Source organism: Haliotis asinina, chromosome 9, assembly GCF_037392515.1.
Source record: "Haliotis asinina isolate JCU_RB_2024 chromosome 9, JCU_Hal_asi_v2, whole genome shotgun sequence".
Classification (NCBI taxonomy): Eukaryota; Metazoa; Mollusca; class Gastropoda; order Lepetellida; family Haliotidae; genus Haliotis; species Haliotis asinina.
Window position 1 is genome coordinate 57,159,306 of NC_090288.1, and position 17,307 is coordinate 57,176,612.

The 17,307-nt window shown below is 41.3% G+C and overlaps 1 protein-coding gene across 1 annotated transcript in view; it reads right to left on the reverse strand.

The window, feature by feature from the left end:
• The window catches only part of LOC137297343 (uncharacterized), a 34,331-nt gene extending 23,383 nt beyond the window's left edge, over positions 1–10,948 (reverse strand). The window contains exon 1 of the mRNA XM_067829351.1: positions 10,913–10,948. Coding sequence (XP_067685452.1) covers positions 10,913–10,948 — 36 coding nt within the window. The remainder of the gene's footprint in view (positions 1–10,912) is intronic.
• Positions 10,949–17,307: the final 6,359 nt, after the last annotated feature.

Genomic DNA, 17,307 nt, shown 5'->3' on the forward strand with positions numbered 1-17,307 from the left:
AGAGTGGTGCATGCATCTCTAGAACGTATAGCTACATGTACTTACAACACGATACTGGTTTAACATTAACTGCGACTAAGGCTCCCAATGAGTCAATACTTATGGTCATCTAGTCTGTCTCAGAGTCCCGGAACTGCATTGTTGTTCCAGTCAACCCTTTCTGCAAAGCTCTAAATGAAGGAAGTCTAGATTTCCCCATGTTCTTAATCTCCCATCTCATGTGAATGTTGAGCGAACATTATTTTAAACACTCAATGATGGTGCCTTAATTTGTTAATGACACCTGTTTCCCTGACCTCGTTAGCACAATGGGTACAGTTAAACCACCGTCTCAGTATACTAATTCAGTTCCAATCTAATTAAAGTTCGTATAATCTAAGACAGTAGCGTATATCAAACTGCGTTGGGCTTTGACCAAATGTGTGAAGGTCTCCCACAGGACATTCGTTAACGCCTATATCTCAATGTTTCGTTTGAGGACAATGTAACGCTGAAAGAATAAATACCGGTCCTATGGCTAAGTCGTCAGAGGCAAACATACACTCGACAGTGTCAGGACTTACATTTAACAAGGTGTACCCTAATATAGCTTATCATGCTTCATGGCGTCATTGGTAACCGACATCGAGACAACCGAATTCGAAAAAACGAGAGTCGACCCACATACAATACAACCCTGATCAAACAAAAACTGCACATTACCTGTATAACACCCCGTCTGGCAACACAGACAATTAAGGCTTGAAAACGAATACTCCGAAGAGAGGTGTTGGCGCGACCCCAGATGACGTCACGCCTGGAAGTGTGTATGCTGGGGTATAATGATCAGTCAACAGCTCTCCAGCAGATTCACATCTCCAAAAGCAAACTATCTACATTCCCTTATCACGCAAGAGGTCAACACAGTAAGTCCCTCATGCGGCTTTCGCGATAAATAACAAAAGACAGGCCGAGGATATATTTGAGCTGGGATTTTAAGGACATGTCTTGTGACATTGACTCTGAGAAATAGTGGAATGTGCTAAGTCTAAATATACACACACGTTATGCAAAAGCCAGGGAATATTTACGTTGCTTATGCAATAACAGTAATGAAAGCCGGTAACCTCATGGGTGTCAAAGTTCACAACAAAGCATTTCACCTTACTGCAAATACAGTCGAACATCTTTGTGTGGAAGGAACCTGTGCAAATACTTCGACTTAGCCAAGGTTCGACGTAAACTACGAAATGAAAATTCATGAAAAGTATATATCTCGGGGCAACCGTAATGTTCGATACATCAACGTTCGACACAAATGTGCTTTGTACATAACACCTCGCTAAATATAATTCTTTTGTTGTTCTTTTTTCACCTGAAGGACCATGTCTGAAGTAATCTCCCCTGTCGAGGTCAAGAAACGTTAATGTAAGTATCGAAGACACATGCACAATGTAAAATGGATAATGTCAACGTGTTGTCAACTGTTTCGGTGAGGTACAGAGGGTGTTGTGTGTGCCTACGAAGTGTAGAGCCCACCCTGGGTGCGACCGGGGAATTGTTGCTGTGATTTTTTTCAGCAACATTGCAGTCAGTTGCTGGAGTCTAAGGCATGTATTAACCTGACCGAACCACCAAACATTGATGTAGACTGGATCTGGTCAAGGTCTTAAATAGTTTGTTTGCTAAAGAAGCCCGACCGACAAAATGCATTTCTTATATTTTAACACCACTACGACCTATTTTGATTTTGACCGAATCTGGAGTATAGAATCTCGAGTAGGGAATCTGGAGTATAGGTATTGTTAGTTCTTACATCTGTTCGTTGGAACTAGTGCAAATCTGTTCTCCTACTGAAAAAATCTGTTGATATCTTTTCTTTTCTTGATCATTCTTCCATGTGTGATCATCGAGCTGGTGTTCCGTTTTGAAAGAACCAAGATTTCCATGAACTACTACGGTGCAGCGCCGAAAGTTCAAATACGCACGTAGCAGTTAACGTACAGATGTCACGACGTTCGAGAGACTCTGTGAACTAAATGAGTTACGATTGTCGTAAATCTACGGTAACATCCAACATTTGCTACTGCCGAAAGTGTCTGTGTTACCGTAAATGACTTACGCTTTTCATGAGTCGGTCGTCGTGTCTCGTATTAAAGATGTTGTTACGACAATGATATTAAGATAGGAGTTTGCTTTGTGAAACGAGACATATATACACTACATTCGAGCACCACGTGTGCCGTTGTTTATTTGACTGGTTGCTGTGACGTGTAACGCCAAAAGGGTGTCCGAGTACTCCATTGATACCCAGCTCGCCTCAATCAAACCTGGACGAATAATTCCTGGTGTCATATGCGCACCAAACACACAAGACCAGCACCATCAGTGTTGACCGTATGTGTCATCTATACTGTTATCCGCGTACCTTTATCACGACTTCGTGTTAAACCTGACACGCAATTCTAACATGAAGCACCAAAACACCATCCCTTAAGGAAGAAAACAATTACACGCTTAGCAAACAACAAAGGACACAAAACACACCTGAATGCGTTGTTATATCGCCCGGAGGGGCCATTTTTTCATTTGCTCCGGGAGCTCCTCGGCGTACAACAGTATGGGGCATTAAGCGGCGGGAACGAGCTTGCCTTGATGTATCTATCCGAGTCTATATACTCATCTATGAAGTATTTGTTCAGGTTTACGATCCGTGATACTCCAGACCCCTAGAGTGTCTCGCATTTGTGGACGATTTCGTGTCTGGATGAGGGGTGACGTAAGGCCTTTACCGGTCCCCTTTTGATGTACATCTGGTGGAAATTATTAAGCCGTCAGTCCTTTTGTCATTTCATTACTTAGAGATGTAACGTTACGCTGTTTTACGCGTTGTGTCTGTTTAAAAAGAAACGTTTCGCTGGAGGACAAAATCCAATCAGGAATTTGTAATGCGGTAACGTTATGTCGCGTTTGGAAAATAAAACATATTCTCTTGCAAACTGTTCATATTTGAATATGTCATAAGCATATTTATTCCCCATTATAATACACTAGAGGGACACTAGACTTGGAATCGAATCCGGGCATTCGGCGTGACAAGCGAACGCTTTAACCATAGACTCTTCCACTTTAAGAGTCAAAGACTTGGGTTCGATTTCCCAAATCAGCATAACATGCAAATCTCAATTCTGGTGTCTTCTGGCATGACTCGAATATCTTTTTTCCGGCTATTACTAACACACAATGGGTATTGGTTGACCTATTTTAACACGGAATATTGGGCAGACCTCGACCCCTAACGTACCTCAGAAGTATGCAGGACTCTCCCAAACCTAGAAAGCGTGATGAATCTATATCGCGCACTTTATAGATTAAAATTTAGCTCTGATAAATAACATTCAAAATCTCAAGTATGCAATTTTTTAATGTACATGATCTTAATTTTACATTTAATATATTGGGGATGTTTTGCAATTTATTTGATACATTGATGAAACGTCATTCAGTGATGTAATGTGGAGTTCGAGCCACCTCGGACCAATTATCGCATACCTGTCTGTCAGGCGCGACGGCATCCAACGACATACCGCAGATACATGTCGCCGGGTTACTGCACTGATCGGGCAGAATTACAGGGGATGTCACCAATGGCGCTTCTCCGTCTGGTGTTGTAAACTGTTGCAGAAGATTACCGCATGTTGGTCTTTGATGTCGTAAAGAATGTCGTTAAACCTTTGGTGACTGGCTTTGTTGGTCAGTGGGGACCAATGTTGGGATGGGATATTGTGATGTGGGGTGGGGGTCGTGGTAAGAAGGGGATGAGGTGCTGGGGTAGGATGATGGTGAGGAGGGGTACACCTCAAGCCCTCTAATATCAAACCGCCACATGTTTTATGGCTGTGATAAGATTCAAGTTGAATGTGTTTGTCGCAGCCTAGCATATCTCACTCTGGTCTCTCTGTAGATCAAACGAACGTGTCACAGGTCTTTCCGTGGTCTGTCTCTTGCACGCCATCATCACCTGTCAATACCATCTCGACGTGACGATGCAGATAACAGACGAACTTCATTTGATTAATAAGATTATGGTCAATTTTCTAAGGTTTGCTGTGCAGTTTCTACAGTTTACACATGTGCGTATTTGTGACAGAGTGTGTTTTGTCTTTTTATGTTTGGAACCCAAAGCGCACCTGTTCTTATTACAAAGTGAGTGAGTTCATTTTCAAGCCGCTGTTATCAATATTCGACCAATAGCACTGCTGTGAACTCAGGAAATTGGCTTTACACATTACAGATGTCGGAAATCGAACCCGAGTCCCCGGCGTGACGAGCGAACACTTTAACCACTAAGCTACCATACCGCTCCTACTACTAACAGCATTTAAAGACAACCCAGAAGGGCATTTTTTGTAAAATATACACGAAACGATGAGGTCATTTAAATTTATGATCTTCAAACTAAAATACAAGAAAATAATTTAAGTCTAATCTAACTGAATATTTGTGTGTTTGCCTCGTAAAGAGCCTGGGGTATGCAACCCTTTAAGAAGCTGACCCAAGTAAAACATGACTATAATTATGTTAACGTGCCACCACCGACAGTGACGACAGACAGGAAAACCATAATCAACTACCTCAGTGTATTTTTGTAAACATGCTCCTAGAATCTTGCTGTGAAAGCGGCAGAAATATAAGATTAGCGTGACGACAGGGAAAGTGGGGTGCTTATGTTACCGCAGCACAATATATCCAAATAATGGCACTTGCCGACATTGAAAAAAACTCAACCCTGCACCTGTCGTCAACTCACGGGTAGCGATTCAAGGCGAATTTACCGGGTATATGGAGTAACAGAAAGGAGAGCCCGAGCTAATCCGGGTACAATGGGGTAGATCGGTTCTTTTTTAACTCATCTCGTTCTGTGACCGGTTTTGTTACGGGTATATGTCTTGCTTGTCCGTGTTATGGTATGTTCGGGTAATTACTCATTTTGCCAAGGCTGGGTTCTGAATAGCCGTTCAACAACCCGCTGAGTTTAAGTGATTGTTAAACTTTAAAATCCGCGAGGGGATAATTTAGTTGTGAATAGTGAGTGAGTCATGTAACATATTCACTTGAGGGAGATTCTATATTAGGGGTAGAACGAGTCCTCTCATTGTCAACATGTCAACATAAGTTTCTTTTATTTAGTAAAAATGAGGGGTCGATAAGTATTTTTCAGTTCAAAATATTCATATCAACAATTTCTATTTTTTTCTAAATAGACAGGTGCGCGATGGGTTTTGTTCAGTGTTGGCATGTGCCATTAGCGTCAATGAAACGAACCTGACAACATATGTTTGTTAATAGCGATATACATGTATCCACAAAGTTATTTGGGGCATCTGCGATCGATTGTCCAGATTGTCAGCGTTAATGTACATGACGCTTCTGTTGCTGCGGAGATCTAGACACGTGAGACATGTCAGATAGAAACATGTTATTCAAGTCACATTGATACACATTTCATTCACTGTACTTTTGAACTTTCCCTCATCGATGTTCTTAATGTCAACCAACGGACTGTCCGGGACATGATATCTGCGATCAGGTTACTGACCGAGAACGGAGATAGAAACTCAACAGGTATTTCGGGGGTGTCTGAATATATTGTACGAACGCTTCATTGATCTTTTTAATCTTCCTGATTCCCTTGATGTTACTCTTGATATATTTCTCTCCAAGACGATATCAAGGTGGTGTTTTCGTTGTCTCTTTGAAAATATATAACATTTCAGCTATCCCAATCGTACATGTTAATAATCAAACGGAAACCTACGTTTTAGGCCGATACTTTAAAGAATCAAATTCAGATTTCCAAGGCATCGGCAACTAGACATATAACAGGTGAAATCACGACCTGTTGCACTTATATAGTGTGTCTAGTAACCAAATGCTTTGCGCCATTCATTGATAATAATAACAACAATAATAATCACACAATGACTGGCTGACTGAGTTTGATTTTACGCCGCTTTTGGCAATATTCTACTAACATCACGGCGGGGAATATCAGAAACGGGCTTCACACATTGTACTCACGTGGGGATTCTAACCCGAGTCTTGGGTCTGACGAGCTAATGCTTTAACCTTTTGGCTACCCCACCGTTCCAATCACACAATGAACAGCTGATGTGAAGCTTTAAAGTCTCACACCAGTCTGATTCATATTATGATATCGTAAGTAAGTGACACATACACTTTAAACTCTCCACTTGAATTCAGAAATATGTTTCTCTGTCGCCTCAGGTAAACCCTACGACACGTCAACGCTACAGGTTATTGTACTGCAATTTGAGTTAAATATCTTCAGTCAAAGAAACACGCATACCTGCGAAAGAAATGAGTACAATCGTATCATAAATCAAGCAACATTATATTCCTAGTTATTCAATCTCTGTTCTGAAGTGGTATATAAACCTTATCACGTAAGTACAGGTTCAACTCCCGCATACTTGCAGGTAACCTCACCTGCTGTTTGTGTGTTTAGCAGTGGGCATGTTTGCCTGCTGGGGCAGTACCTGTGTAGGGGTCGAGTGTGTGTATGTAGGGAAGTGGGTGGGGTGTGGGGGGAAAGAGGGTCACGATTAGAGTACTATTGCTGAAACGTGATCTCGTGCAATGCGAGATCACGTAAATATGCGTGATTTGCGCATTTGGCATTACTAAGTATCTATCTATAAACATTTCTGTCCATATAATGAAAATCTTTATCTTGATATTGTGGTATCAAGTTTAAATATTTTGTAGCAAACATTCACCATATTACATGTGAATATCATACAAAACTGGCGTGAATATCTCACTAGTTAGGGCGACGTGGGCCAACAAAAGACATATTTCCGCCAAACACATAAACTTGACAATAAAAAATCAGGCAATTTCATCGTTAATAGGAGTCGTTTAATTTATATTAACGAAACGGCAATACTATTAATATTCATTTGGATTACTTTGTTGTTTACACTACAGTTGTCTCCCTGTGTAAAGTTACTGGAACTGCGTGACCGCTGTGTACACGTGCGGCTAGTCGAAGTTAAAACCGTCAACCTTTAGCATTTTGGATCCGAGGTAGCCCAACGTGGTTTACGTGGTTTTTGATATTTTTATCATCACTTGATTTTTCTGCCTTAAGGACATTCTGATGTCATGTACAGGAACGAAAATTGGGTGTTTCATATATAGGTCATGGGTTACATGACACAGACGCCTTCCAAGCTATGGGAATCGGTCGATAGCGTCCTTTAATCTGTCTACCTGAGCGTGCCGTATATTTGAGGAATGCCCCTGACATAGGCCGATATAAATACATGGCTGACTACACAGGTGTCGGGCAAGGCGACAGAAAGACCATCTTTAAGAACAACAAACACCGGAAAGACTCTATTGTGAACACCGAGGAGAATCCTTAATCTGACAATAACTCTCTGTAGAGTAACATTTAGTTAAAATTGTTATCTTATCTAAAACTATATATACTTTTTATAAAATCAAAAAATACTTTAAAAATACTTAAATGCATGCTAGCGCTTATGGGGAATTTAGACTTGCCAAAATATTCCAGACCACAGTCGGACTCCTTCTTAAATTTATTCTCAAGGGTATGAGGTGACAAACTACAGCCCGTGGTGCAATGAGGAGAGAAGTGGGGTTGAACATCGCGTTCAGACATCAAGGGTTGCATGTTCAATTTTCGACAGGCAATATGGAAAGGTACCCAGCGACACGGCCTGCAGATAGATTTCAAAGACATACCATCAGTGAACCAGGTTGTGAGACGAGCTTCAGCCCTGGCTTTGATACCAGTGCAAGCAACTGGAGACTTCTGGTGGAAAGCTTTGGAATCTGTGGACATGAACGTGCCAGGCCGGCGTCCGACCATTTGCAGACTATGTGGCCGAGTAGTGGGTACAGGGGGGTCTGTCGCAGGTTTCATAGTGCTAGACCACTCGGTGAATAGTCTGTTCAGGATATGCTCATTCCTACCTACCAGTCCTTGTATATATCCCCTTGAGGGAGGCACAATAACAACAAAACTTGATGGAACAGGGCCAGGGACCGATTGACTGATTGATTGTTTCCCAACGCCGCACACAGCAATAGTCCCGCTATAAGGCAGCGGCCTGTACTGAAATAATTGAGTCTGGAAAGGACACTCCAGTGATCAGCAGAATGAGCATCGATCTTCGAACCAATGACGTGTAAACCGAGTCAACGAGCCTGACCACTCGAACCCGTTAGTTGCCTCTTGCCTCTTGCAACAAGCGTAGTCGCCCTTTAGAGCTAGCGTGGGTTGCCTATTCTATCCCGGATCTTCACGCGTCTAGGGAAGATTACGGGGTTCGAACCCACTGAACACCCCCGACTCCGCCAACGCAAAAACAATTCTTCAGTGTGCTCATAAGTGATTTTCAAAGTGGTTGTGGTGGTTTGGGGGAGAGGGTCGACTGGATCCGCCCATGTCCCAGTCAGTTTGCCTTACTGTCTCCATTCATGGGATTGAATACACAGTAAAACAGGAAAACGGTTCAGAGCATCAACTCGGCGCCAAGTTAAGAACCATGTAGTGTGGGGTACCCCTAGTCTTTATGCACACGGCGCCGACCACGACGCCGGCCTTCAAATCAATTGCAGCCATATAAATGCCCCCCTCTCATTAATGTCGTATAAAAACGCTGGAACCCGAGGCGTCTTTGAAAATACACCTGATACGTTTTATAACTGTTACAGTATACTATGAATACCCTGACAATCTATTTTTCATTCATTTAGTCATAAGCCCCCACGAACCTTTCGCATAAGCCCCTACAAACCTTTCGTGAATGGACTGAACACATCACATGGCGCCTTTATACAAAGCTGAATTATCCATAACTTTGTAACTAGCCACTTATGCCTTTCGGAATAGGCGTCTTTAGCTACTTTACAAAACTTCACTTCTCATCGTTATTTCATATCGCACACGTGCGTTCCCGTTGTCTTGATTTGCATCAGAGTTGCGTCCCTTGGCAAGCAAGAAGCATATGATTGGTTCGATTCGGTTCGCCACCAACGCGTTGTTTACCGTTTGGTTTCACCTAATTCGTCAAAAACACCACTTCGAGTTTTCCTCCAACATGAAAGTGGCATGTCGTGATATACCTCATGTAATGTGGAATTTTACCAAACACACTCACTCATCTACTGACGTTTATCTTAGCGTGTTGAGACACTGAGATATACGTATCAGATAATGAATTATGATGCTGTGTGAGTGAATGTCCCTGTAAACTGAACGCAACTTTCCCGTTAACGTACTTCGTACAGATACACAGTAACAAATCAGAGGTTAACCAAGGTTACCCAGAATTCAGCAAAGGTCAGAGGTTACCCAATATGGGCCGCAATTCGCTATGCAGAGTTAAGTCCATTTGTCGTGATATAATTTCGTGAGTTCCCAGGTTCGCCAGCAGCATGTTTGTAGGCTCACGAAACTGGCCCAAGCCTAATAATTACACAATACCTAGCTCGTTAAAACGATACAAAACTGGCCAAGGCCTCATACCAGCATAATACCTCGTTAAAACGATAAATCTGATATGAGTGAGATGCTGTTCAACAATGAGTTCGACAACCAAAGCGTTCGCTCGTCACGCCGAACACCCGGGTTCGATTCCCTACACGGGTACAATGAGTGAAGCCAATATCTGGTATCCCCTGCCATGATATTGCTGGAATATTGCTGGAATATTGCGTCAAACCAACCTCAGTCACACCAGTCTAGTATTAACTGTTACTGACGATGGTGATAGTGATTTTCATCGTTGTCACTGTCAACATTATATCATCATGCACTTCTTTCTTGAACTGACAATAGGCAGATTTGTTTTCCAATCTATGATGTTTATGTTGTATGTGGTTGCTTAACTTGATAACAAATGACCACATCCAGTCTTGCTCTGCTTATCTCAGATTCAGAAGTCTCCTGAAAACTCATCTCTTTCAACAAGCTTTCTGCTGACATTTTATGCGCCTTAAGCAGGGTATTTAGCGTGGAAAGACGCTATACAAATACTCTATTATTATTACTACACACCATGCAGGTATATAAACACCAGACACAGGACGTTCCTTAATATGTTCTTACTCTTTTATCAGATTATATTGTGAAGGAGTAAGTATATACTCCAAAACGTCGCACTCCATAAAGTTTCGCCATTGATATGAAATAGTCTTAGATCATTCCCCGTTGCAGTTAAGAACGATCACATTTCAGTGACATTTGCTGTGTTTCAAACATATTTCTGTTAACGTATCATGACTTTGAACATGATATCGTTCAACATACTGTAAATATTCAATTTTGAGGACGCTCTGGACGGTAACCGGAAATACGAAAGTGTACACATGAGATATAAGTGAGGATTTTGAAAATGCTTAGCTATGATAATGCATAGATATTATAATCATGACGTTTTATGTCTAATCGACCTAAATAGGAATACAATATAATTACTTTTGACAACCATAAGTTGTTTCGTTTGAATTTCCTCTCAATACTGTAGTGATCGTGTCCTTTCTTAGAAAAAATATTAACTATGTTTCAGCACAGTTGTTATTGCAAGAGAAGAAACAGTGAATAGATTTTTCAGCTGGACAACCACGTGACCAGTGTTGTGTTTGACCCCCATTGCCGACATAAGTTGACAGAACGTCATTTGATATTTGCGGTCATTTTCTTAAACAATTCATAAATTATTTCGAAAGTTTGGTTCAGTATATAATTATTAGGGGAAGGGATGATGGTGACAGGGATGGGTTAAGTTGGATTTCTTTGAAGACCTATAATACCGACGATGCACGATCGATAACGTAACTGAATATCCAGTGGAAAGATAAACACAAAGCTACTTACCACCTCTTCCTTCAGTGTCAGCAGCAGGTCATTCATCGGGACTTTGTTGGATTTCAGTTTTCAAAACTGAAACTACCTCAGTAATACCACGCGACAGATGGCTCGTGCACCTTTAACTGACCATCGGTCACTTAGCATAGTAGGGGGTCAGCGTCCCCTGACATCAAAGGTCCGGCCAGGTAAGTCTGTTACAGGTGTTGAGCCTGAAATGGAAGAACCCCTTGAGGATCTGATCTGCAATAATATATCACATCCAACCGCCAGCCTGACCCTTAAACTGCCAGCCTTAGAGGTGCAGGTGCAAGCACCTGTATTTAATAATGGACTGTTCCAAGCATAATTACACCACCCGTTAATAAAATTCGCGTTCATTTGAACAAAGGGGTATATGGTAGTTACAATAACGACATGTGTCAGCGCTGTTACACGTCGGTGACTTGAAAGAGATACATAATGGCCTCATTCATAATTTCTTATCAACACATGTCCGTACAATCGAAGCCATGGTAATAGGTATGTTCAGGGTAATTAACTCAAAGATAATTATCGTTGAGTCTATTTCCAGCTATCCAATATACAGAGGACTTACTGTTGCGTTATAAAATTAAGATGTACCATTATGTGCTATAGTGTCTCGCCGTGTAGGGAGAAATTAGACATTTCTGAATGAAAGGGTCCTTTAAAGACTTCGTGCAGTTTTCCACTGAAAACTTGTAAAAAAAAGGTTTATTTTGAAATGTTTATCATTTCCAAAAAGTAAGCAATTCACCTCGTAGCTATATGTAAACCTATTCATAAAATTCCTTTCAGACTTAAACGATTCTGACAAAGTAATGTTTCTGTCCTGTAAAAAGAGTATATAGTGTGTGTGTATAGGTTTAATGTTATTCCACCTCTCTAAACATATTAAAGTATGTCATTTTTTTTTTTAAATCGTCTGTGAAATCGTCAGGTTTTGTGAAGTGGTAGGGTAAGGTAACAGGACGATGAGTCCCATTTAATGTTATGTAATCTCTTGAACTGTACAATTTTGTCAAATGATATTCTGGCAACACCCCACCCTCATCTCGCCCCTTGCACAGACAACGAAATCATCGGCCTAAGTTCCTCATTATTTACCTAGTGTGTTTGTTGTATCTTTAACTACTAACGCAAACAGCTTAAATATATAGCTAGACCACGTTTTGCACTGGTATAGAGATAGCGCGTTTAGATCTGCATTGTTTAGAATTTCTGCTAATATTACGGAGTTCTTACCTTCCCATGGAGGTTCCCAGGTTCGCTATTACATGTTTGGGTACAACCGAATATGTTTTCTGGTCAAAAACAGTCAACTTCAGACGTAAGACGTTAACACTAATAGCTACGTACTTCGGTAAATGTATTGTTTTCTTTGTATAACATGTACTGAACAACAAGCGCGGGATCGATACCAGCTATTAGAATCTATCATGTCATCGAGGATCTGTCTGTTTGACAACGCCTGATAAATGGGTTCAGTTCAATCAGTGTCATAGCTGATTGTACTGCTAATCATTTGATCGAGTTTGACGTTAAAAAAGTCGAAGGTATTTTTACGAGGATAAAAAACCAAACAAATATAATGAGTTAATCGTGTTAGATGAATTGACATAATACTAAAATAAAATATTTAAATGGGTGATCGTACTTGAAATTGTCATATTTTACAACAGAAGAAAAACTATCAAAGGAGAGAGAAAAAAAAGAAAAACTTACCTTAATTCCAAACAAACAAAGTATTCAAAAGTCAAATATTTGCTAAGATGGTTATCATAACATGAAACACCATCACAAGCGTGTGGGTTACACAACTCTGAAGTCTGTGTATACCCGCTCTACCATGTCAGGTAGACAGCTTTCAGTTTGCATTACAGACAGGTGTGCAGGCAGCAGGGGTCACCCTTATGAACACACTGGAGGTACTCTACAGGGAGATAGCATCTCGGCGTATGTCAGCTCTATCATTATGAACTTCAAGGAGGTAATCGGCTGGATCATCGGCTCCCTAGACTTGCTGCAAGATTCCTTGTATAACTGACAGTGGTGGTGGGTTGCTTTTGGTCTAAATGTGTTCGAGATTTGGTGTCGACTTGACTTTGTTATTTATGCACTGAGTCTATGGATAACACTTCAGTTCTTTCCTCTTGTCTGGCAATTTGGGGAGATTGGTGGCCATGTGGGCAAAGCGGTCGCTGCAGATAATCTGGGTTTGATTTCAAAGTGTGGACTACTTGTTGGTATCCTACGTCACCGACGTGGTTAAGTGCTTACCGTGGCGTAGAACCATCTTTACTCACTCACTGATTGATTCACTGACTGACCCACAGACTCACTCACTCAGTACAGATATTTCGCTAACGCCTCATGAATATTAGAGGTGTATCTTAGTAGCTGAGTCTTAGTATTAGTGACAAAACCATCTCCAGTAATACCAAATATTGATTTATTTTCATGGGCTAGATCGATGTTCATGTTTAAGATCACTAAATTGTCTTGTAAAGACTCGATTACTAATAGAAAGATTTCATATAGCTTGAATATTGCAAAGTGCAGCCTTAAACAGCAACCACCCAACCAACTTTCATATACAAGGAGTTTAGTTTTACGCTGCTTTCAGCAATATTCCGGATACATGGAGGGGCGTTGCAAGCTCATGGTTTGTCGCGTTAGCCCGATAGGTAGCAAAGCTATACATATAGATATACATATAGATAGTATTTAGGCTTGAACAAAACTTTCATTTTCAAATTCATGTGTAAGCCCGGGCTATTTCTTATAAATGAAGCTACGCCCCTTATACGAAGGTGGGGGCACCAGAAAAAGGCTTCACACACCGTACCCATGTTGAGAATCGAACCAATAGGCGGTCCCATTTGGAAATGCCCTTTACCTGTCTACCAAACACAATACATAATCAGACCACACACTTAAAATTCTCAGTAATGGAGCCACATTCTTAATATATTTCCTTAATGTATCTGAAGTAAGTCTATGTGTCATCGCCTGTCAGGTATGTCGAGGTACACACGGCGGCTGCACCACGTCGCCATTGTCATAAAACGGTCTAGACGCCGTCCACTCAAATACATACAAAGTTTCACTTCAATACACCGTCTCTCAATGCAGGTCTACACGGGTACCTGCGTCAGTGTGCAGAGGTCAGTTGTTTCATTGACCTGTCGTCTTTACCCAGTCAGTTTCACAATGACTGAGTGATTCAGTGGAAAGTAAATGTCATTACTTTCATAATTACTACTTTTAGTGTTGTCGATGTCTACTTAGTCAAATAGAACGTTGATGTTTATTAAACTTCTTTTGTGTGGGTTTGACAATACACCGAAAAGAACCCTCCTTTGTGCTGCGAAAGAAGGATTTATGAAGAACAGTTACACTTGATGGCAGATGACAATAGGGCATACGGCGTAAGGCAACTGGGGCACATTTTCACATTCTCGCTATGATCCGGGTAGGATCTGATCTTCATCAACCCATGAAGGCGGCGGGGTAGTTGTTAAAGGGTTCGGTCATCGCACCGAAGACCCAGTTCGATTCCCTACGGGTGAAGCCCATTTGTGACGTCCCAAGCCGTGATATTACTGGAATATTGCTAAAAGCGGCATAAAACTATACTCACTCAACCACTCACTCACCTATCACACCTGCTTGTCGTATGAAATTGACAGACTTGACTGATGCAAATTATCCAACTTGAGTTGCTTGCGATGTTAATCACTGGATTGTCTGGTCCAGACTCGGTTATCTACAGATCGCCGACATACAACTGAAATACTGCTGAGTGTGCATGCCGTTTCCAAGGTAGGCCTCCGACTGACAGTTCCCTTTCTACGATTGACATAACGTGTAATTCTGTCCACGAATGTTGTCTGAGGCACAAATAAGGATGCGTGCCGACTGCCTTCAGATAATCCACAATACCAGCAATTGTATGATGGCATGAGCTACTATCTATACCCACGGTCATGATCAATCAGTTAGGGGTGGTGGTTTAGCGTTGTGATGTATGTTTTCTTCAGAATGGATACAATGTGTGGAGCTAAACTGATGTGGCTCGCGCCCTGATTATTTTGGAGCATTGCCAAATGAGGCGTAAACCCATACTCTTTCACTCAGCTAGATAACACACGGACCGCCTTGATATTGCTGGAATATTGCAAAGAATTGGCGAAAAAACACTCACTGAATCAGTTTCTTCCTGAATTTCTCGCTTTCACGGGTACAACGTGTGTGGCATATCTCGCGTTCCACGTGTGATGTTGCTGGGGTATTGTTAAGTGGTCAGTGCGACGTAAAACCAAACTCACTCACCGGATCGAGGTGAAGCTAACAGGATTTAAGGTTGATCTTTCAGTGCTATCTCTAGGTGAGAGAAACCCCACAGTGACATTGTTCCTCTCAAAAACCGATTATGTGTCGGCTTACCAAGACACATACATTTGTTTAGCGTTCAGGAGGTAGGGGTGACACACTCATAACAGAACTGACATTCTCATAAATAAGCCCATGTCGAGCACCCTGGGGAGAATTATCAGCCATTACGTATGTAGCCCTTAAGAATGTAGAGGGGATTTACTCCTGGTTATCACGCCAGGGCGTAACGCTTTGGCCTGTGTGTATCAAACTGTACCTGGCGTGATGAGAACACTGGAACCTCAATACTCTGGACACTCCTCTTTCCGATCACACTGTTGACTTTGACAAACTGGACACGACAATCTTTCCATGACTGCTTAATCTGCAAGTGCTTTCAACTGGATAGTTCAACATGCAACTTTTGTAAATTTGGTAGTAAAGCCTCATGTGAAAATATGTGGAGCACCATTTGTTCATGTAAACATACTGCATGCATGCATGCATGCATCCATCTACAATTGATTTTCACGTGTTCATTTATCATCCAAAACTGTGTTTTGACAGTAGATTTTGCACAATGCCCAAACAATACTATGACGTCTTATCGCAGTGGCGTAGATCGATACTCATGGTGCTAATCTGGTCCAGACTCGATCACTTACAGACTCGTATACAGCTGGACCACTGCCGAGTGTAGCGTCAAACAAACAAATCTGTAACTGTTTCATTAGGAAAGTTGCTATCCTTTTATGCAGACTTCATTGTCAAAAGATTTGCGTGCAGATCACAACCCTTAATGTCATAGCACCGCCTCCTTAACGTGTCAGACGGAAAGTTTCAGTTACACCAGCACATGAACACGAACACATTTAGGGAAATTTTCCAAGGAGGCGAAGTCAGACTGCCTGATAAATCGTTTTAGTAAGGTTATGGCAAAATGTGTGTACGTGTGTGCGTACACTAACTTGTGGCGTCTCTTAACTTGTCTGTTGTCATTTGTTGTAAGCCCTCTGAGATAATGTGACGAAGCTGATCATTGATCTCCACTTAGATGTCCGAACTAGACCTCATTCCCCTTACTGGCGTGTGCCAGGCACAGAAACAAGAAGTGCCACCTATTAGCGTTCTTTGCTTTGACACGCACATAGGTGTCTAAACACCTCTGTTCCTCTTCACCGCATCATAGAGTTATAATTGTTCGAAGCCTTACTCTAGATAAGACCCCATATGCCAATTTGTCTTCCAAGATGGCCGCTTTCATTGTCTCGTTCTGACACACGTCTTAAAATATTCCATATCATTGCATAGTTAAGAGAAAATACGTTTGTCTATTCCTGCATATCCACCCCGAACACAGAGTTCATTACACGAAATTCAATCTGATTCAATGTAATTTAGTCAAACGTATTTCATACATGTTTTGATATGGACAGTAGTCACATTTTCAGTTTATATCGTAGGATGTCCATTAGGTAGATCTGAATATCGTACCATATACAGTCATGGCAGATTAAATGGTCTGTACCTTAATGCGTTCCACCTAACCGTACATCACTAATACATTAGTCATGTAGGAGGAATGAGCTGACAAAGTACCGGTTCTCTACTTCACCGCACCTATTTAACTTACACCCTTCAGCGCTTTGCCATAAACATATAGGACAATGATGCCTACTGGAGCCTTGTTAATATCAGCAAATATCTGAATTTGGGGGATAAGCATATTCAGTTTAGTCGGGTTTCTACAATGAACAATTATTCTCATTTAAGTACATCAGAATGGCAAACATACTTTCATGACCATGGTAGTTTTGAATTAAAACTGAGTTTGCAGTTTCCCCTGACTAGAAACAGGCTTCATGATTTCCAACATGGAGTTATCTCAATGGCATGGTTTGCATTTTTTTTCTTTTTTGTCTGTTTTTGGAGTGAGTTTAGTTTAATTCCACCGGGGTGTTTTGTTTTTATATTTTATATATACCTTTTTATTTCTTTTTTTTTTA